Source organism: Pithys albifrons, chromosome Z (genome assembly GCF_047495875.1).
Source record: "Pithys albifrons albifrons isolate INPA30051 chromosome Z, PitAlb_v1, whole genome shotgun sequence".
Classification (NCBI taxonomy): Eukaryota; Metazoa; Chordata; class Aves; order Passeriformes; family Thamnophilidae; genus Pithys; species Pithys albifrons.
The window spans coordinates 9,192,763-9,214,536 of NC_092497.1; the positions used below are offsets into that span (position 1 = coordinate 9,192,763).

Genomic DNA, 21,774 nt, shown 5'->3' on the forward strand with positions numbered 1-21,774 from the left:
TGGAGCAAAGTACATTGAGAACACTAATTCAGCAGTATGGAAGTCAGTTCTTAATTTGCCCCTAGAATAGATGTAGATATATCAACATATGTAAGAGATATATATATGGATATGTAACAAGAGGTGACTCCTGAAACAGGCTTTTATCACTTTCCTACCATATGGCTGATACAACTGCAGAGGATTTGGCCGGTTTAGCCATCCCACCGTGCTGTGCCAGCATAGACCTTACAGTATAAACAGACCAGGAATGTGTTCTGACAGGCCCTTCCTGTGAATTGTGCCACAGAAATTCAAGATCCTGTCAGAAACTAATAAACCTTTCATCTGAGTGTATTTTGGAGAATTAAGCATGAAGTCAACAATTACAGGCTTAAAGGGTGGACTGCTAAAAACTGATAATGAAAATAAAGTAAATGTTCTACCAATGGAACCATATTGTAAAAAACCTACTACACACTCCACTGACAAAAGTGGTAAATTGGAATCCCTTCACTCATGATCTGTTCCTTTGGTGCTTTGCTTTTCACTCTTTACATTTTGCAGAGGGCTTGCAGGGAAAACAGTGAAAGGGGAAGCTTCATATGCAGAGCCAGTGACCCTAACTGAGGTCCTCTGTGAGGCTGGGGAACCGACCTAAGTGTATGAAAGACCTGCTGAGCTCTCCACTCATTAACTGGAAAAATGCAACCCGAAGGACTTCTGGACTAAAATCAGTCTTACAACAGACATTATGTCTGTTTAGGTGTAGGTCTGAGCAAATTAAAGGTTGATGGAATCTGTATTTCTGGTCTCAAGTCAGCAAGTGGAAAAATGGGTTCTGTGGAGCTTCTAACACACAGTTGCATACCTTGCACCATGATAACTGAAACAGCTTTCCCAGCTGGATACTTTCTGAGAGCACACTGTGTTTGACCATTGCTGAAGTGAACTGTGGAACATCAAGCAGGAGACGTGACTGATCTGGATCAAGGATGCAATGGCTACAAGTAGCAGTTGATTTCCACCACTGTTTTGGTCAAGGTAGGCATTAGCAAAAAAATTACTGTGATAGCTACTGAGATAGCACCAGATTCAATCCAAAAGAAAGAAGAGAAAATTAGTGGCTCTTACCACAGGTGGGTGTCTAATGGAAGCTGTTGCTATGGTATGAGACAGGGAAAGAGAAGATCCAAGAGCTAGAGCCATACCTGGAGATAATAGTAGGAGTTAGATGATGATTTGAAAAGGTAATGGATGAAAAGAGAGAAAGAATAGTATTGGTACTGAGTAAGTGGTCAAGAGAACACATGACTGGGAGAGGAAGGATGTGATCTGTGAAAGAATGTGGTCAAAAGCAGAAAAGAGGAGAGAAGAATCTTGACAGTTAAGTGGAAATGTCTCACTAGGGGAAAAGAAGTAGAATGAAGCCATGCATTGCACTGAAGAGTTAGGACAAGCAAGAAGGTCATGGTATAGCAAAGCAGAAGGGAGGCAGCCAAAAGGAAAAGGAGTGGGGGTAACCAAGAATTTCAGCAGAAGTAAGTGTGAGAATGATATAAAGAAGATATGAGTGAAGAGAAGTTGGAATAACTAGTATTATTAGTCAAATAATGAGTATTTGACTAGAGGCTGTGAGAAGGGAATCTTAGAAATCTCTGTGTGTCTCTCACTCAAATGGATCTAGAGAGGAAAGGGTATGCTCTGACAGCAGTGATGCAACATATGAAATTTTTCCTCAGTTTTCAATAAAGGCTGTACACAACATGGAGAACACAGAATAGGAAAGAGGAATGATAGGAAATTTTCTGAGCTGAAAATATCTGGAGGCAGAGATAACTAGGCAGAAGTGTTGTATCTGCTTGTCCTGTTCTTACTGTTCCTAAGCCATCTGCTTGTGGTCTGATTACAGGGAGGATACTTGATGATCTTAAAGGTCTTTTCCAACCTAAATGATTCTATGATTCTACAGTGCTGGATCAGAGACATGTTTGGTCTGATCCAGTACAACTGTCCTCATGGTGTTGCATGAACTTGGAAATGAGAGTATATGAGGTAGAAACAAAATGCAGAAACCTTCATGCAATTGATGCAGGTTTGCTCCTCTCACCCTGAGCTGGCAAGGCATGAAATCACAGGTCTGATAGTAAGGATTTTGATGACTCTATCCAAAGAGGGGTGAAACCACATAGCTGGTATGTAAGAGGGGTAAAAATGATTCCCTCAGTTTGACCTTTAACAGTACATAAGACAACAGTATTAATAGGGAGGCAAAGGATGCGGAGCTGGAAGTAAATATGAAACGGAGCAAAATAGCACGTTTACCAAAGGTAGGCTGTGTCCTAATAATCCCATCTCTTTCTCTGATGAAAGGCAAGTTGTGTCTTTCCTTAGAAAGGAAAGTATAGTACAGATAATCTGGCTGAAATTCTGTAAAGCTATTGCTTTTAATTGCCATTAGGCAATTATTAGACATACCAGAATATTATCATTAGCACAAACTGGGAGGGACTTGTGGAGAGGAAGTCTGAATTTTTGAGTATCAAAACAATCTTTGGTGAGGTGAATGCTCACAGTTTGTAATGACAGGGAGTGACAGGGGTGTGTTGGTTGGTGAGTTGTGATGTGGCTATGAGAGACAAGAACAGTGCAGGAACACACTTTGTGATGGATGGCACAGAAGCTATTTGTGTTAGGAAAGGGAGGGTAGTACATTTTCAGGAGCAGTACAGGAATGTATGGTTTTAATCACCCCTTTTCAGAGATGGTAGATTGTAAACCTGCGTAGATCTAGAAAAGATCATAAGAATTTGAAAGCTTGAATACATCGTACTAAACAGTCTTAGCATATTTATCTGTTAATGCAAAGGTAGATGGGGAATCTGAGCTAAATAATGGGGAGAAGTACTAAAACAGAGGATAGTGTTAACAGAAATATAGATGGATGTGAACCAGCTGGGAATATGTTAAAGCTGGAACTTACTGCACTGGAATAGTCTAATCTCCTCTAAAACAGAACTGGTTGATTATTGTCCTAAGAAGTCCAAACCAAATTTATATTAAACAGGAAAATGTTAAATATAACATTTCTGATAACATTCTGTTCCTGAATCATGTGAGGTCCTGTCTGACTTGTGTATCTCACTATAGCATTACCCCTTTCTGAGATACGCCTGATGAGACAGACCACAGCATCATAGTTTTCACTTGGAAGCCCTTGGATAACCATTAACATTTTTATATAATAGCTGAAATTAGAATGCAATTAATTTCACATTATTATTCACCTGTTCCTGGTCACCCCTAGGAGTGGGTGAGTTATTGCTAACTCCCTTGTCTTCAATTTGCTGTTTACAGTGTATCAGAATTAGAAGTGAAGAGTGAAAATGGACAGATGAGTGCAGTTCTGGGCGTTAATAACTACTTGACACAGTTCAACCCGAGGGGCTTTATTTGGGATTTATGGTGGGTGTTTGTGGTGCATGGAGGTGTTGGCTGGGCAGCCGATGACAACAGCTCTGTACTGTGCTTCTTTCTTTGCACGCCAGGGCTTCTCTAGTCACAGTATAGGTGTTGCTAGAGGTGTGAGCTGTTACTGCACTGGTTTTGAAAGTGGGATATGTCTTCTGGATATGCATTTACACAGCAGCAGAAGCCTTTTCCTGTCCTTCAGTTTGTAGGATTTACACATCACAACTGGCCAGCTGCTGAGAGACAAATGTGAAGCCATTGGTCTTAATGAATTGCAGAGCAAGACTGAGACATTTATTTTCAAAGTATTAGCCCATTATCCATCCTACATATGAATCAATTAATATTATTGCTATTCTAAAAATAACTTATGCACAGAAATAAACAAAACAAATTTGTTATCCTGTAAGCTCTCATTGCATTTGGCTAGGTGGCCCAAAATAGGCAGAAAAAAAAAAGTGGAAAAGTGCATTTCTAACAGAAACAAGCAAACAAACAAAAAGTAGTAAATTAGGCCTAGCACTTCCACTGAAGATTTATTTCAATAGTATACAGAATAAATAAAACAGGACAGGATACAATAAGAAAATTACTTACTCCAATCCAGTTGAATGCCAAAAATGTAGTTAGTCATGGCTTCATTGCTAACAGCACAGCTACCTAACAGAAAAGCTGACTTAAAGCTTTTTTGATTTATCTGGAGAGTTTTCTGCATTGCAGGAAAAAAGATCAATTGAATAATACATTGTTTCTGCATTTACAGGGTTGTTTTATTTTTGTGGTTTTTTTCCTTTTTTTCCCAGTTTAAAACTTACTTTCCACTGACCAAAAAACCTCCCAAAACTATGGAATCACAGTATCATAGAATGGTCTGGATTGGAAGTGATCTTAATGATCACCCAATTCCAACCTCCTGCCATGGGCAGGGACACCTTCCACTAGACCAGGTTGCTTGGAGTCCCATCCAGCCTGGTCTTGGACACTTCCAGGTTAGGGTATCCACAGCTTCTCTGGGCTATCTGCTCCAGTGCCTCACCACCCTCATGGGGAAGAATTTCTTCCTAATATTTAATCTAAATCTACCCTCATTCAGTTTAAAACAAGTGTTCCTCATCCTATCTCTAGACTTCCAAGTAGAGTTGCTCCCTGTATTTCCTGTAGGCCCCCCTTAGATATTGGGAGGTGCTGGAAGGTCTCCAGGCTTAACATCCCCAACTCTCTCAGCCTGTCTCCATAAGAGAGCTGCTCCAGCCCTCTGACCAATGCTATGGCCTTCTCTGGACTCACTCCAACAAGTCCATGTCCTTCATGTGCTGAGGACTCCAGAGCTGGGTGCAGTGCTCCAGGTGGATTCTCACCAGCGCAGAGCAGAGGGGCAGAATCCCCTCCCTTGACCTGCTGCCCACCCTTCTTTGGATGCAGCCAGGACACCATCGGCTTTCTGGGCTGTAAGTGCACAGGACCAGGTCATATTCAGATTCTTATCCATCAGTATCCTCAAATCCTTCTACTCAAGGCTGCTCTCAATCCATTCACCATCCAGCCCAGCCTGTATCCATGTTTGAGATTCCCCCAGCCCAGGTGCAGGACCCTGGACTTGGCCTTATTGAACTCCATGGGCTTCACACAGATCCACCTCTCAAGCCTGTCAGGTCCCTCTGGATGGCATCCCTTCCCTCCCATGTGGCCACACCACAAAGCTCGGTGTTGGGATCCAGCATTCACCTTCAAGAACACATAAAATGAGCTTTATCCTCTGATCTTCAGTGCAGGATGTTATCTCAGGTAGGGAAGTCAGAATGCCTGCAGTGCCAGTCTCCTTGGATGTGTAAGAGCACAAGAGCTGTGATCTTGCTCCTGTCTGTTGCAGGGTATAGCGCTGCCCTTCTTCCCCAGCCCCTTCCAGTAGCAGGTGCGTGTTAAAACAGAAGATAAATTTTGTCCTGCATAATTGGTAAATGGGAGCCAATAAACATGGTGAGCCAGCAGGACTGCAGAGGACCTGTTCTCTATGCTTTGTAACTATGATTTTCACAGTATTGGAGAGAAAATTGTTTATTGCAGTTCTTTCTTTCTGAATTTCTCAACATTTGACCTCTGTCAGTTAAGCTTACTCAGACAAATATGCTTGTGGCAGCCAATGACTTTTGTAGCCATGATCCCAGTATTGCTGGGAAAATGTTAGCCAAGGTGAATTGCTTTTTTCTTAAGGAATTGTTTTAGAGAAAAACAGTTCTTATTGTGATAGAAGTTAAAATGACAGCTGAAAGTCAAAAGAGAGAAATCCCAGCAGTTGAGACTGTTGATTTCTACTTGAGATGTTTCAAGCATCCTCTTTCTCTCTGTCTTTAATTTCCCTTAATATGTAATGACTTTCTAATGTCTAGGGAATACCACGTAGCATTAAAATTTGGAAACATCTTGTCTTGCTCTTTCTTAAATTCTGAAGACAACAGTAAAATATCTCTGCTGTTTTCAAGAAGTCCTCCCCCCAGCTCAGGGAAAACCTGAAAAACGTGAGAGAAACCCCATGGCTTCAGGTCAAGACTAACCACAAGTGAATGTGGTTAGTGGTTACCCTTCATTAAAGGGTGAGAACACAGCAAGAATATACCCCAGTCCCAAATATTTTTGCAGCCTTCAGCTATTTTAAGCTGCTTTCTAAGCATGATGTGCTTTGGCACATAAATAAAAGTACTTGCTCCTTGAAACCATGAAGAATTCTTGCATATACAATACCCTTTGACAAGGAGTTGCACAGATGTGCCATCTTGATGTAAGGGTCACCTTCTTTTGTTTGTTTTGAGCTTGACTTATGCAAGTTTCACTTGACACTCCTACTTTTGCAGCAGAAGAGACAGTGAACAATCAGTCCCTGTCCATCCTCTCTGGGCCATTTAGACCTGTCTCATGTCTCCCCAAGCCATCTCTTCTCTAGACTGGCAAGTTCCAGCCTACTCAGTTTTTCCCGGCACAGAAGTCATTCCAGACTTGGGCCATCCTTGCTGCCCTTCTATGAACTTGGTTTCACGTTCTTCTTGAACTTTTCTGAGAGGGGAGAAGAGGATTGCACACACTACTGGAGGTATAAGCAAACTATGGATTTATAAAACTATAGGAGCTCTTAGAATTTTTTTCTGTTTTTTTCTCTCATCTCTCATGAAAATTCCATGAGTTTCATGCTCTTTGAAGCAAGACTTAATCTCCCTTGAGTCTGTGCAGAGCCCCAGAAAGAAGCAGAGGGCTGGACACACATAATCTGAAGTTGTGTTCTTAGTTATGACTGTGACTGCTTGTTGTAGTTCTGGCAATTCATTTCACGTTTTGTTTTCATAATCAGGGGACTCTTTGAGCTGTTTCAAGGATGACACATTTCTTTTCAGTACTGTCACTGTGAAGGAAATTTTGGGGTGTTGGCAGCCATCAGTCCCTAGAAGGTGTTTGAAGATGAACGGCTTTGAAACACTGAGGGGGCTTTTTGGCAGCAGTATTAGAAGGGGATTCAGGTATTTGAAGCAGCAGAGTCTCAGAGCACTTTATATGTGCCTGGGCACTCCCATATTGTTGCACAGAGCTGTGATGGCCTCATCCTCATGGTCCAGCACAGTCTGTGTACTTTTAAGCTCTGTCTTTCCCACTGCTGGCACCCAGGCTTCTTGTCTTAATTGGTAGTTAATCCCATTTGGATTTTGCTAGTGATCACTTATACTCACACAAAAAATAGTTGAGAACAGTTTGGTAAGAATGTGTTTATAGGATTGCGATGATCAGGCACAGGACTCTGTCAGACAAGCAGCCCCAACCAGCCCCCTGCTGACAGGCAAACAGCCCCTGCTGGGCTCTCTTTTCTCCTTTGTCCATGGATGTTTGAACGCATCAAGTTGGAATTACCCAGTGATTGATTAAAGGACTCCTAAATCCTGTAACGTTTACTTGGCACATGAGAGCTTAGAGCTCTCCAGGTAGAGACCAGGTTGCTGATGCATGATCAAGCCCCTGTGCTTTCCTTACTGCATGTAATAAACCGTTATACAGTGAGATAGGGGAGGAATCATGTGTGTGGTTTTAGCTCATCCTGTCATGAGTTAGCTTGAAAGACAAGACTCTTAAAACTGCCTTCACAGGTAAGTACCTTTCAAATGAGCTAAATCAGAAGCAAACACTGAAATTACTGCAGCTCAGCTGTGGATGGCAACTTGCTAAATTTATGATAAAGTCATTGCATTATTTCAAATGCCTTTATCATTAGATGCTGATTTGAGGCATTTCAAATTAATCTTACTCAAGATCAAAGGACTCAAGTTTTTCAGTGACATGAGGTCTGATGGACCTGTAAACATATAGGAAATAAATTTTCTCTTCCTTTCTTTTCTCCTCAGCACATTGAGCCTATAACCAGGGTCGCAAGGGCTGCTAAAATAGCAGAGCGGATGGTGACTCTGAACGCGTTTGATGACATTGCACAAGGTATGGCCCACTTAGAGAGGCTTCTAACTTCAGCCTGAAGTCCTGCAGATAAATGTCTGCAGTCATAACAATGACAGGTCAGAAAAGAACAGAACAGAATAGGATAGAGAAACAGAGATAAAATGAGCAGGGCTGGGAACCTATTGACTCACACAAGGCAAATAGTACAGCAGACCATGGGCATGCAAAGAGGATGCTACATTAGCCCTGATCTGAGCTGGCTGAGGACAGCTGCAGCTTCCCTGCAGCTCTTCCCTCCCTCAGCAGGTACTTTCCTTCTGGATGCAGGTGCTGGTGACAACAAGCAGAGCCAAGCAGCATCCCATGCACATGTGGATCCCAGCCACGGCAACATACTCAGTCTCCATGTCATTTTGCAAGAGTTCTGCTCTCTCTGCTCAGATTCCTCCTGAAAGGCCGTGTCCAGCTCTGAGAGTGGCCTAAGGTCACACCTTGGTCTGAGCTTCTGCTTTCTCATTAATCCTTTGTCTGCTCATCATCAGTTTGATTTTTACTTTTCCTGTGTGGGGAGGGACTTCGTGTTTGATAAAATGCAATTATGGGGCTGAGGTGCTGGTTTGGAGTTAAGACTTAAGAACTGAGACAATTTTTACACTAGCAATTGGGTTATGCAGAGGCTGTGAGGATAACAGAGTGTTTTTTTAAAGCTTCTCTGACATAAAAAGTGGTGATTCATTTCTGATTTCTACACTGGGATCTTTTCCTTGATTGTATTTTGGTTTAGATTTTAAATATTTTGAGGATGCTTCAGACGAATTCAGAGGCCAGCAAGGAACACTCCTCCCACTCTGGAATTTCCAGTATGAAAAAACCAAGAAACTTGAAGTTACTGCCATCTCCTGGTAAGTCTCTTTATTCCAAACTTATTCTTGATTGTTGTGCCTGGAAATGGAATGGAATGTAGTGGTATTATAAGGCAGGGCTGGTTTCTCTGGGAACAAGGGTTTGAATTATTACAGTCAGTTGCTTGGGCAGCACCAAGGTGTGCCTGGCGCTACTGGAGACACAGCATATTGTGTAAAGCTGACTGTGCCAGCCTCGTGCCCTTCAGCAGAAACTGAGGGCAGAGCAGGCTCTGTTCAGCACTGGGGGAAAGTGAGTGCAGTTAGCAGAGCAAGGAAGAATTCCGTCTTGGGAAAGCTCTAGTAGATGTGTCATGTCTTTGGACAATATGCTGTAGGAGTCAGTCCTTAAAAAAAACCACCAAAAACTAGAGGAGGAGGGGGGTTAGTTACTGTATTTTTGACAAATATTCACACAGAAGAATTAAAGCAGCAGACAGAGAAATGCAAACATCCCATGTACCAGGCAAGTAACACCACAGACTATAAAATGCTGAGGCACTGATATCAAACAAGATTTTGATGGATGAATCATAGAATGTCCTGAGTTAGAAGTGACCCACAAATCAAATCCAACTCCTGGCCCTGCAGAGAACAAGCCCAAGAATCCCACCATATCCCTGACAGCATTGCCAAACTCTTCCTGAACTGTCAGAGTTGGTGCTGTGACCACTTCCCTGGGGAGCCTGTTCCAGTGCCCAACCACCCTGTGGTCATTTTCCTAATAACCAACCTAAACCTCCTCTCACACAACTTCAGGCCATTCCCTGGGTCCTGTCACTGGTCTCCACAGAGCAGAGATCAGTGCCTGCCCCTCCTCTTCCCCTCACGAGGAAGTTGTAACTGCAATGAGGTCTCTCCTCAGTCTCCTCCAAGCTGAACAAGTGACCTCGGCCAGGCCTCATGTGGCTCTCCTCCAGACAACAGTGGTATTTGTATATTGGGATCTTGCACAGTTCAGTGCAGGAGTCATTTGCCCTGCAGTCCAATTCTGCATATTTACTCCTAGTCAGTCCAAAAATTATTGCTGATACTTGGAAATCAACTCTTTTGTTCTGAGATATTATCACTGTTTTTATTATTGTGAAAAACCCCCACTCATTGCCAACCTAAATGAGTCTTTTCACTTTTCAGAATGCCTGATCCTCCTCAGACCTGTCTTGGTGCATACACTGAGCATGAGATATTCCTAGTTAGCTCCTGCCTTGTGATCCCCTGCATCTAGGCCTCCTCTGAGCTGTTTGTAGGATAGTGTGAGCACATTTGTGCCTTGCAAAGCAATTCAAACCTCTTTAGTATTATATGGTAGCATATCAAACTTGCAGTTGTGTGAGAATTACGAAGTAACACTAAAATTAGAAGCAACTTTCGGAGAAAAGGCTTCTTTAATAGGTAGCTTGTATTGCTATTATTCTTGTCCCTGGGAAATTATAACAGAAAGATGTCCCTGAAATTAGAAGAATTACTTAAAATTGCTTTATGTAATACGCTTTTCTAATTTAATTTTTATTCTCACATGTTTAGCAGTGATTGTGCATTTAGTGGAAGGAGCAAGAGCATTATGATTCCTGGGTATTATCCCAAGTGAAAAAAAAAGAAATTAAGAGAGAAGTGGTTTTATTTTATCAATTCTTCTGATGTTCTGCTTTGTAAGGCATCTTGAGTTTGGAAGGATTACTTATATACAAACTTTGCTGGTGCATATGGTCAAAGGGTAAAGCCCTCAGACTGTGTATAGTCCTGTGAGAATGGACTCTGAGGTTAATTGTGCATTTCTGTGGAACTACATAGTTAATAATAAATGCAATCTTATTTATATCTTCTCATTACAGGAATCCAAAGTACAAGGACCTCTTTGCAGTGGGGTATGGCTCTTGTAAGTAATAAATGCAAAAGAATGAGAGAATGAGATATTGAAAATATTAAAAAAGTGCACTGAGATCAATTCAGATAATCCTCTGGGGCATGAATTGCATCTCATAGCAAGGACTCACCTAATTTCAAAACAGTAAATTGAGATTTAACTCAATACAGGGATTAGACTTTTCCATTCCATGACATAAACATTCAGAAAGGCATAGACAGCAGTTACTGGAGGACTAAAACAAATTTAAAACAGGAGAATATGACACATAAGGAAGATTTTGAACTATTATTCCCTCCTTTGTGATCTGGAGGTCAGAGTTGCACATGGTTTCAAAAGACTGTAGCTAAACTCATGGAGGAACAGTTGGCTGTTGGAAGGATAAACCTTCTGACTGAGTAAGTTGATAGCTGTGAGTTGCTGGAAGCTATGAATACATACAAGGGGTCAGACCAGTATTTGCTGAAATTCACACAGTATTTAAACAGTTTTTACTCAGTACTATTTGATATAAAATACTTGGCTACAGGGACTTTTGGTATGGTCCCAAGTATGTATTTATTCTTATGTATTTCTCTGTGGTCTGGCAATGGAACCAAGTGGGTTGTCTTCATTTAAACTAGTAAGGATTGTGCTCTGCTTGCAATACTGCAGTATTTCATTTTCCTTTTAAAATTACAGTTTTCTCTTTACTCTCAATCCATCTGAGCTCTGGAAATGTTCCTGTTAGTTTGCCGAAAGCCGAAATTGGCCTGGCTCTCCTTCATTTGGCAAGCAGGCAGCATCTATTGTAAAGAGCAGATTAGACTCCTCTTTTGCAAAAGAGAGCATGGTGAGAAGCACTCAGGATAGTCCTTGCCTTGTACAGCACAGCAAACTCTTATTGTGCTCTCTGTGCTCAGAGAGTGCTGGAGCTGGGCAGTGCCTTCCCACTACCCTGCCAGCCAGGTGCCAGAGCAGAGGTACAAGCTGGAGGGAGGTGACCTGTCTCCTTAGCCTGTTCAGGCAGCTGTTCTGACCTCTTACACCAAGCAAGTCAGGTGTGCTTGTTAATTCTGCCAGGGTGCTCTATGCCAAAGACAAGGCACAGATGCAGCAGAAGGCAGACCCTGAGTCAGTGGCTTGCCATCTACATGGACAAGAGATCCGGAAGACTTCTTATTCCATTTAACAGTGGACAGAGGACATAGTTCCTCTCAGCCACCTGTAGTCAACTAACAGCTAAGAAGCTGAGTCTGTGCTCTAAACTCCCCTTTGCTCAGCAGTGAGAGATCAGCACATCCAGAGGTCATCCATCCTGTGAGGAGCAGAGTGGCCCTGTGGAAGGGATGATCTCTCCCAAACAGTGACCTAGGCAGAGCACCAAGCCTAGATGTCTGTCCCTTAGATCACTAAAATGACGTGAGAGAAATCCAGGCCAGAGGAAAAAATCGTGGAGTCACACAAAGCCTGGGGTATCTTTGGGTCTGCTGTGTGCATAATGACATCACCAACAGTCTTTTGTGCAGCAGGCATTTGGGGGCACTGCCAAGATACAAGTAACACATGTGTCCTGGTGCCCAAAGTATACTTTTTGAAAGAAACGGTCCCTTGGTTACTGTGTGTCAATTTCACTCCCGGGCGGAGAGTTATTTAAAAACAGCGCCGTAGTCTCCTCCTGCTTTTGAGTCCTATTTCTGCAGTTTTCACCAGTGATTTATTGGTTGTGTTTCTGATGCTAAACCAGCATTTCTTTGGCATGAGACAGCCTCTTCTGAACAAGGAAATGTCATTGTAATTTGCAATTCAGGGTTTATGCTGCTTGGCTGGAATTAATTTCTATTCCCATCAGGAGGAGCTGTTTTTCTGTTTTTGTTTTTGCATAAATGAGATTTCTGGGTTTCTGGCTAGACTGACAGCCTGCAGTGCAGGGTTCAGAGAGGCTGTGGTGGGTGTTGGGCTTGTGTGCCGCCTTGCTGATGAGACCACTATGAATATAAGCTCAGGTCTTTGCAATCACCTCAGTTCACTTTCCTAATGCAAGTTTGTCTCTGACAGCCTTCAGAGTTGGCTTTTCATGTGCAGCTCCAACTGTCAGCACATGAGTAGGGAAAAGCAGTGTTTGTATGGCTAATATATTTTATGCTACAATTTCTTTGGATTTAATGGATGTAACTTGCCACCACAAGGATGTGTGAAGAGTACAGAGTTGCATACAAAGCACTGGCAATCTGAGGTATTTGACAAAGGTTTAGTTCTTCACAGTGCCCAGTCTGAAACAGGACTTCATGTGTGTATATGCATGGCCAGACTTCGTGAACGAAGATTTGGGAAGGGCTCTCACCACGTGGGTGTGCCCTTCCAGCCTGCACAGTGGATTTTTTAGGTCAGGCACAGCATGCACAGAACTGGCCCCACCGTTTCAGTCGTAAGGTCCATTTGCCACGGCCGAGCGAGCTTGGACAGTGACAGTGAAGTCCTCAGGACTGTCACAGCACCCGGTACTAACCAGGGCTGACCCTGTTGAGCATCCGAGATCTGACGGGATGGCATGGCAGGGAGGCTTTAACTGCCAGGGATGGTCCCTACTGAGACTCGAACTCAGGACCTTGGGATTCAGAGTCCAGAGTGCTCTCCTTTACACCACAGGACCACCCTGGGTTTCATGTAGACATAAGTAAACACCATAGAGATACTACACTGTTCTAGATTTCTTGTGTAAAATCAGGATAAGCAATGCTAGCGCAAGGTCCTTATACTGGTGTGGCTGCATCCACAGTACGAGTTGCTACAATTCTGTGACCATACTGAATTGGTGGTGTATCTAGACCAGAGCTTTCACAGAGTTGAGCTGGCACTTAACAGACGTTCTGAAGCTGAGGAGTCATGGTGGAACACAGGTCATGCACTGTCCTACAATGCAGGGACGTGTAAACACAGAGAGGCTGAGTGTACTTAACTGGACAGTCTTGTATTTCCCCATTTCTCAAATGCACTGCCCAATGAACATGGACAGTCTTTTATTTATTGCCCTCCACTGAGTGAGGCTGATGGAGGGTCAGTCACTGGGATAAGGATATTCTCAAATAGGACAGACTCAGGGTGCTTCAGAGGAAACAGGGAGAGGAGAAAATGAGCCAAATGTCTTTTACAGCAAGGTGCTGCATCTTCCTGTTCACTTCTGTATTTCACAGGCATTTGCAGAAACTGGGAATTAATTTAGAGATTAGAATCAAGAAAATGACTCGTAACAAAACTAGCTCACTCATAGAGGAGAAAAGTCATCCTGCAGGGACTGAGAGGGTATGTATAGAGATATGCTGTTTACCTCCCCCTCTTTTTCTGCTGGAAGCCTCAGCTCCCTCTATCTAGAAATCAAATAGTGAAAAAAATAATTAGGAGTGAATTGGGAATTCACTCACTCAAAAAATTTAATAAAAATTAAGATCAGTTCCATATTACACCACTTGTGTTTGTACACAGCCTGTTTCAATCCCCAGAGACTTCTACTAGGTCAAATAGTCTGTTTTCTAGCAAAATATTTCTCTGCCAAATATGAATTTGAGAGCCACACCTAAGCAATCACAGTAGCATACAGTGGTTTGGGTTGGAAGCAGCCTTAAAGATCATCCTATTCAAATTCCCTTGCCATGGACAGGAATGCCACTGACTAGATCATATTGCTCAGGGCATCCAACTAGACCTTGAACACTTCCAGGGATGGGGCACACAGAGCTTCTCTGACTAACCTATTCCAGTGTCTCATCATCCTCATAGTAAAGAGTTTATTCCTCATAACCAATCTAAACTCTCAGTTTACAAAGGTTATCCCCTTGTCCTTTCACTATGTGCCATGTAAAAAAATTACTGTCTTATAAGCTCCATTTAAGTACTGGAAGGCTGAAATCTTCCCAGATCCAGGCTGAACAACCCCAACTCTCATTCTATCCTCTAGCAGAGGCACTCCAGCTCCCTGATCTTCCTTCTGGCCTCCTCTGGACTTGCTGCAGCAGGTCTGTGTCTTCCTTGGCCTTAGAACTCAAGAGACGATCATCAGTCAGTATAAAACAGGATGGAAGGTGGGAAATGTTGAGGTGACAAGGGCTGAAGAGATGATTGTGATGACAGTGGCGAGACCCAGGCAGTGGTTTTCCAAAGAGTTTGAAGAAAGATCCTTCATAGTGCAGGTGCCAGAGAGAAGAGAAGGCATGGGATGTGCAGAGCCCTGTTTGGAGCAGGGCTTGGAGAAGGTTTTGAGTGGAGGTGCCTTCCCCCCATCCCAAAGGCTCCTTGCTGTGCTGCTGAGATGAGAGGCACTGTCAGGTGTTTTGTAAGAGGACTTTATTTGCTGTAGTGTAAGTAGGTGAATAAATAGATAAAAATCTGTGTCCAAATAAACAAGTGAGTGTTGTGGTGTAGGAATGGTATTTCCCAATTTAGTGTTCCCACTGCAGCTGCAAACCACACGCTACTTGCTCGGTTCCATTTCCTCCTCCCTCCCACTGTGGATATATGGAGAGGAGAACTGAGGGCACAAAAGGTGAAGATCACATGTTGAGGTAAGAACAATTTCCTGGAAACAACAATGAGATAAGAAAATAAACAGTGACAGCAAAAATATTAATAACAAGCTGTACATGATAGGCAAACAATTCTTACATGATTGCTCAGAACTGGCATTATCTGACTGCTCCCTGTTATGCTTACTCAGCCAGAAGGGACTCCCTGTCACCCCCACCCCTGCCAGTGACATGAGGTGCTATGGAATAACCCTTGTTATTTGTTATATTCCTAGCCAAATGCAGCTCCAGCTGTGCCTTCGCTTTCCTGATCCCCTCCTTCCAACCTCAGGCCATGTCCCTATAACCTCCCCAGAATGTATATCCCTGCCTCCATGCCTGTGTAGTTATTTCAGCTAAGGGGGTCCTCACTTGGCCAGGCTGGCCTCCTGCTTCCCCTGCCCAACTTCTGGCACATCAGGATTGAGAGCTCTTGAGCCCTAAGAAATGTGTCTTTAAATGTCTCCCAGCTCTCATTCACCCCTTTCTCTCTGAGAGCATTTTCCTAAGGGACCACACACGCTAGTGCTTTAAACAGCCAAAAGTTAAGACTGGCAGTTTTTAATCCAGCTAGTATGTGCTCTGCTAATTCCATGTCATCCAAGTTTTAAAATCAAATCTCATGAAATACTTAACTGAATGCTGAACAAATACATTTATATTTTTGTTAGCACAGCTATTTCATAAGTCAACCTGACAAGAGGGATGGCAATTTTAACAAGACATTTGCCCTCTCCTTAGGTCTAGGGATCCAAATAGTAGGTGAGGTAACTCAGCAGCACTGGAGTCCTCACAGTGGAAGAATCTCACTGTACAGAGATAAGGCCTGTGATAATTAATTCATGTTAACCACTTGTTAGCTGCTCCTGTAATGTAGATAAATCCTTCAAATTTTCTATGAGTTCTCAGTCAAGTTATGGAAATAACAAGTTAGAATCATAGAAGCAGAAAATCCTGAGCTGGAAGCAACCCACAAGGATCATAGAAGTTCATCCCCTGACCTTGCACAGGACAACCCCAAGAATTATGTCATGTGTCTGAGAGTGTTGTCCAAACACTTCTTGAACTCTGTCAGGCTTGATGCTGTGGCTGCTTCTGTGAGGGACCTGTTCCAGTGCCCAACCACCCTCTGGGTGAAGAACATTTTCCTAATATCTTCCAGCACATCTTCAGGCCATTTCCTCGGGTCCTGTCACTGGTCACCTCAAAGAAGAGGTCAGAGTCTACCCATTCTCTCCTCCTCATGAGTCAGTTATCATATGGCCAAACTTTGTGAACGAAGATTTGGGAAGGGCTCTCCCCATGTGAGTGTGCCCTTCCAGCCTGCACAGTGGATTTTTTTTTAGGTAAGGCACAGCGTGCACAGAACTGGCCCCACCATTTCAGTCCTGAGGTTCATTTGCCATGGCTGAGTGAGCTTGGACAGTGACAGTGAAATCCTCAGGACTGTCACAGCACCCGGCACTGACCAGAGCTGACCCTGCTGAGCATCCGAGATCTGACGGGATGGGATGGCAGGGAGGCTTGAGCTGCCAGGGGACGGTCTCACTGAGACTCAAACTCATGACCTTGTGATCCAGAGTCCGGAGGGCTCTCCATTACAGCACGGGACTACCCTATGAGACAGTTATTATTCCAATGAGATTTCTCCTCAGTCTCCCCTTCTCCAGTCTGAACAGACCAAGGTGCCCTCATGTGCTCCTCAAATGGCTTCCCCTCAAGGTGCTTCACCATCTTCATTGCCCTACTTTGGATGCTCTCTATGAGCTTAATATGATTTTTATATTGTGGAGCCCCAAAACTGCACCTAGGACTCGAGGTGAGACTGCCCCAGTGCAGAGCAGAGCAGGACAATCCCCTCCCTCACCCAGCTGGTGATGATGTGCATGATGCCTCCCAGGACAGGGCTGGCCCTCCTGGCTGCCAGGGCACTGCTGACTCATGTCCAACTTGCGATCCACCAGGACACCCAGGTCCCTTTCCATGGCACTGCTGTCCACCCTCTCCTTCCCCAGTCTGTACAAACATCCAGGGTTGTCCTGTCTCAGGTGCAGAATTCAGTACTTGCCCTTGTTAAACCCCTTCTGGTTGGTGATTGCTCAGCCTGTAATTTGTCAAGGTCTCTCTGCAGGGCCTCTCTGCCTTCATGGGAAATAGCAACTTCTCCCAATTTAATCTCATGGGCAAACTCACTTTGTGTACCTTCAGGTCCTGTGTCCAAAGTGTTTGTGATGCCATTGAAGAGCACTGGGCCCAAGATGGGACCCTGCAGAACTGTTCTAGTGACGCATCAGCAGCCTGAGTGACCCCATTCACTACCACCCTTTGTGCCCTACCCCTCAGCCAGCTGTTCCCCATTGCATGATGAAATTATCTATCTGTATGCTGGACGTTTTGCCCAGAAGGGTATTTAGGGAGCCCAGCTCTCTGAAACTCACAGATACATTAGAAAGTCATAAAAAATAAAACTGAAAACAATTGCAGGAAGTGATTAGTCCCTCTCCATGCAAGATAGTACTTTAAAACATGAGTTTGAGTCTAAGCCTGGTCCAACTGATGATGATTGCATGCACTGTCTCTGTTGGCAGCATAGCCCTGTAGATGAGAAGCAATCCTTGTGACAAGGACACATGTTTGAGAGGGAGAACCTTAAAAGCCTGAAAACTTTGATTTAACAGTATAGGCTGCAAGCTTAAGGAGACTTAGTGTTACAAAATGTGCCAGGTGTTTGTGGGTAATTTTCTTCTCTGCAGTGGTAGATTTACAAATTGTGATGCAGGAAGATAGTCTGGAATGGATTTACATAACAAACTGCTGTTTAAGTTGGTATTTTCTGCTGAATGACCAAAGAGCTTTAAGTGAAAGCCCTAAGTGGATTGGATACTGCCTAACAACTTCAGATCTTTGAACCAGATCACAGAAAGTCTCTTCTGAGATGTTTATGTATTTAAATTATGTTCCCAGAACAGGCAGAGAAGACTTCTGGGAGCAGAAATCCCTGCTAATCTTTTTCTAAGCTACATGAGTTTATTTCTATATTGGGAATAGAGATTGAAGACCTTGTCAGGCAGAGAAGCATTTTATATTGCTTAGATGAAATTCCTTGTCTTGTATAAGGCTCTGTACACATCTAGTTCTTGTGAGGGAACTGTTCTGGAGCTGGTGGGGCTGCAGCTCCCCAGTTGCATAATGGGCTGTGTGCAAGTTTCAGCCTTCTCTGACCCCACAGTGCAGCTATTGAAGTTTTCTGAGTCAAATACTACAAAAGGCTGGTAGAGATTAATGTGGCCCACACACCTCAAAGAGAAGTTGTTATTGCACCTGGATTCAGTTTGCTATTTGGCACACATTTGTATAAAGCACTAAAACACTGTTACAGGTCCCAGCTTTGGGAAAATCTCTCCATGTCTGTTCGGGGTCATGTGCCCAACATGCAAAGTCTTTAAATTAAATACATCTTCAATAGTAAAAGGCCTGTGAGGCTCATTCTCATGTTTTGGTAAGAGGAGTGAGAACTGCATTGTACCAACATGGTGGCTGATTGCTTCCTTTTAGCTCATAATGTGTTTTTTATTGACATTTTTGGATATTTGTACTGTAAATTGAAAGCCTGTCACCTTTTGTGAATGGTGGTGATGCCAGTTATTAATGGTGGTTGGTACAAGAGTTAGTGATACCTAAATATCAGTAGTGAAATTATGTTGAGAGAAAAAAAGAAGACAATCATAGAAATAAAACATAATTGTTGCTTGGTTGCCAGTAATTTTAATTGATTTTACTTTAACATTTAAATTGTTCCTGTAAGGGGATATTACAATACAGAAAACAAGCATCAACAGGCTAAGCACAGAGGAGAATCCAAAGGGAGTATATCTTATTTGTGAATTGCTGTAGAACATTTGTATGGGCACTGAATGTCCCCACAATCAAAAAGGAAGACCTGGGAGGACTTGGGCTTGCTCTGTACTAGTTTATGAATCCTGTTTGTGCTGTGTGATTTTTAATAGCTGTAAGGAATTTTCCATTACTACGTTGTAGTAATTAAAAGAGGCTGCTGGGGAATAAAACAGAAAATAAAATGTAGCAATCAGATTCCTCTGAGGCAAGCATATCAAAAGTCATTAATAACTAGGTCTAATGCTAGTCTATTGTTATATCCATGAAATCAGTGCTGATAAAGTGTTTTGATGAACCAAATATCCTGGAGGTGACAAGAAATGGAACAATAAGATCAAAGAGCAATTTAGATCCCTTTGTAGTAGAGTACAAGGCATTACTCTGTGTTACAGACAAGAAATTGAAAAGAAATGGAAGCTGTGCAGACATGCAGGGGGAAGCCCTATTTTGGGGAGCAATGATTTACAAAATGTCTTATGAAGAAATCCCAGTGCTGGACTGCATCAGAGTTCCTTGGCTCTGTAGAGAAGGAGGATTGCAAAGGAACCGAGAGGCTGAAAGAGCTTTTTAAAGCAGTTTTTAATTTAATGCTGAAGTTACTACCCTGGAACGGCATGCTCGCCACTGGTGATGTGCCAGGGGAAGGGTTCAAAAAAAGAATGAAAGAACGATCTAAGAGCAGGACAACTGACCTGGGAAGCGAATTTAAGGAATTTGGTTTGTTCAGCTTGTCAAAGAAAATCTTATTAAGTAGTTGGATTATGGTCTGTTAACTCCCTGTATTGGGAAAGCAGATCATGTAACAAAGGGATCTTTAGTCTGCCAGACAAATGATGTAACAAGATCAAAGAAAAGCTGGAGCTACATGAATCGGGCCAGACAATGTGTGGCTTTTAATAGCAGATGGGCAATTGAGAACAATTAATTTTGGCATGTGATAAATTGCCACCCTCTGAAAATTTTAAAATGTGGAAATTTTAAAGATAGGATGTTTGTCTCATGTTTTGGACAGTTGCAAACGTGATTTTTTCATCTAAAGAAAGATTCAATGTAGAAAAATCTTGTTTCCTTGATTCTTACATTCTTCAGGAGTTTGATTTATTCCCTCTTCTAACCTTTTCAGGCCTTGTTTCTGTCCTGTCTCATCTTGGAGACTTTAAAGTTCATCTGTAAAACATCTGTATCCTCCTCTTCGGTCTGATAATCTCTGAAAAACCTCCCTAGCGGAATCAGTGTTAGAAATTTAAGCCATCATACATCCGGTATTTTAAGCTAAGTTATTGTGGTCAATTAAACATAATTACACTGAAAATTACACTTCAAAATCTATTTTCCAGATACCAGATTCTCTTACCACATATACAGGGAATGTAAAACTGATAGGACCTATTATACTGTCTACTCTGTTAGTAAATACAACCTAATAAGCATAATACATTAAGTGAATCATATGAAAGATTAATTTCAGTTGGAGACTTAATTACTGATTTTTAATTTAAATTATGTAAGCTTTGTCTAGTTTTCCCTGTTCTTAGCCTTTTAATTCATGTAATTTTCCATCCGCTCACAACGTCATCTTTTGCTGTAGCATTTAGTTAAGCATGAAATAGTAAAGAGCTCTGTTGATATGTTTGGGGAAAAGATGTGTTAACAGTTTTCTAGAGCCTGTGGATGAAAGGAGCTGCGCAGCCATCCTGTTGTGTCTCTGGTGCATTGCAAGCCATTAACTTCCACCCACTCACCTCTGTGTAGCTGGTTTGATTAGTGCACTTTTGTCCTCGGGAGACAACATTTGAGTGCCGTAGAGTCTCACCTGTTCCATACAACTAGTCTGACACATTCCTTTTCTCGCTCTGTCCCTGGAAATAGCAACATTTAAGTTACTGTGGAAATTATTTTTGAGCATTTGCGCAAGAGAAGCCGAGGATAGGTAGGTTAACTGGCTGTGTCATCCATGTCAAGGCGATGGTCCTGTGATGAAAATCTGCTAAAAGACTTTCTAACGCAATCCATCATCCCCTTTACTCAGCAGGAAGAGTTGATCAGCAGATACTGAGGACAGGCAAAATGCCTCTGCACACTTTCTTAAAAACATCCATTTTTTTTCTGTTAGCAAGATACATTTTCTGACATACAGATTTCTTATGCTATGCTCTATAACGTAAACACTCTTTGTTTTTTTTATTTTGCATTCCCTCCAAATACTGTGGTTACGTTGCCATCATAGCTTGACTTTTCCTTTACAAGAGTTTGATTCCTGGAATCAACTCTACTTCTCACACTCTAGTCTAAGCAAAAACTTTGTCAGGCCCTGAGGCTGAAGTGGCCCTGATCATCCTCACCAGCGTCTCTTCTCAAGAGCAGTGGGATGAGCGCTGGCTGCCATCTGAGCCCCTGTGTTGTTGTGTTATTGTGTTGGAATATGAGCTCCGTGTCGTTTAGGGAGCAGCCAGTGATTCCTGCAACCAACCCAGACATGTATCCGGCTTCCCCAATAACCCAGTGTTTCGGTAGATAAATAGCAAAGGAAAACATGGATAAAACACAAGCCAACATTACTGAGCTCTAGTGTGTTTACTCATGCCAGATACTTAATTATCTTTCCATTTTACCTTGTACTTTAAAGGGCTTGGTTTTCTTCTGTTTGCTTTATATTTTATAGTTAAAACATTGATATGGGGTACGAAGCAGATTT

General features: G+C 42.6%; 1 protein-coding gene across 1 annotated transcript in view; it reads left to right on the plus strand.

The window, feature by feature from the left end:
• DNAI1 (dynein axonemal intermediate chain 1) overlaps positions 1 to 21,774 on the plus strand; it is a 148,085-nt gene that overhangs the window by 25,993 nt on the left and 100,318 nt on the right. Inside the window, exons 10-12 of the mRNA XM_071580462.1 lie at positions 7,830 to 7,917; positions 8,663 to 8,780; positions 10,613 to 10,656. Coding sequence (XP_071436563.1) covers positions 7,830 to 7,917; positions 8,663 to 8,780; positions 10,613 to 10,656 — 250 coding nt within the window. The remainder of the gene's footprint in view (positions 1 to 7,829; positions 7,918 to 8,662; positions 8,781 to 10,612; positions 10,657 to 21,774) is intronic.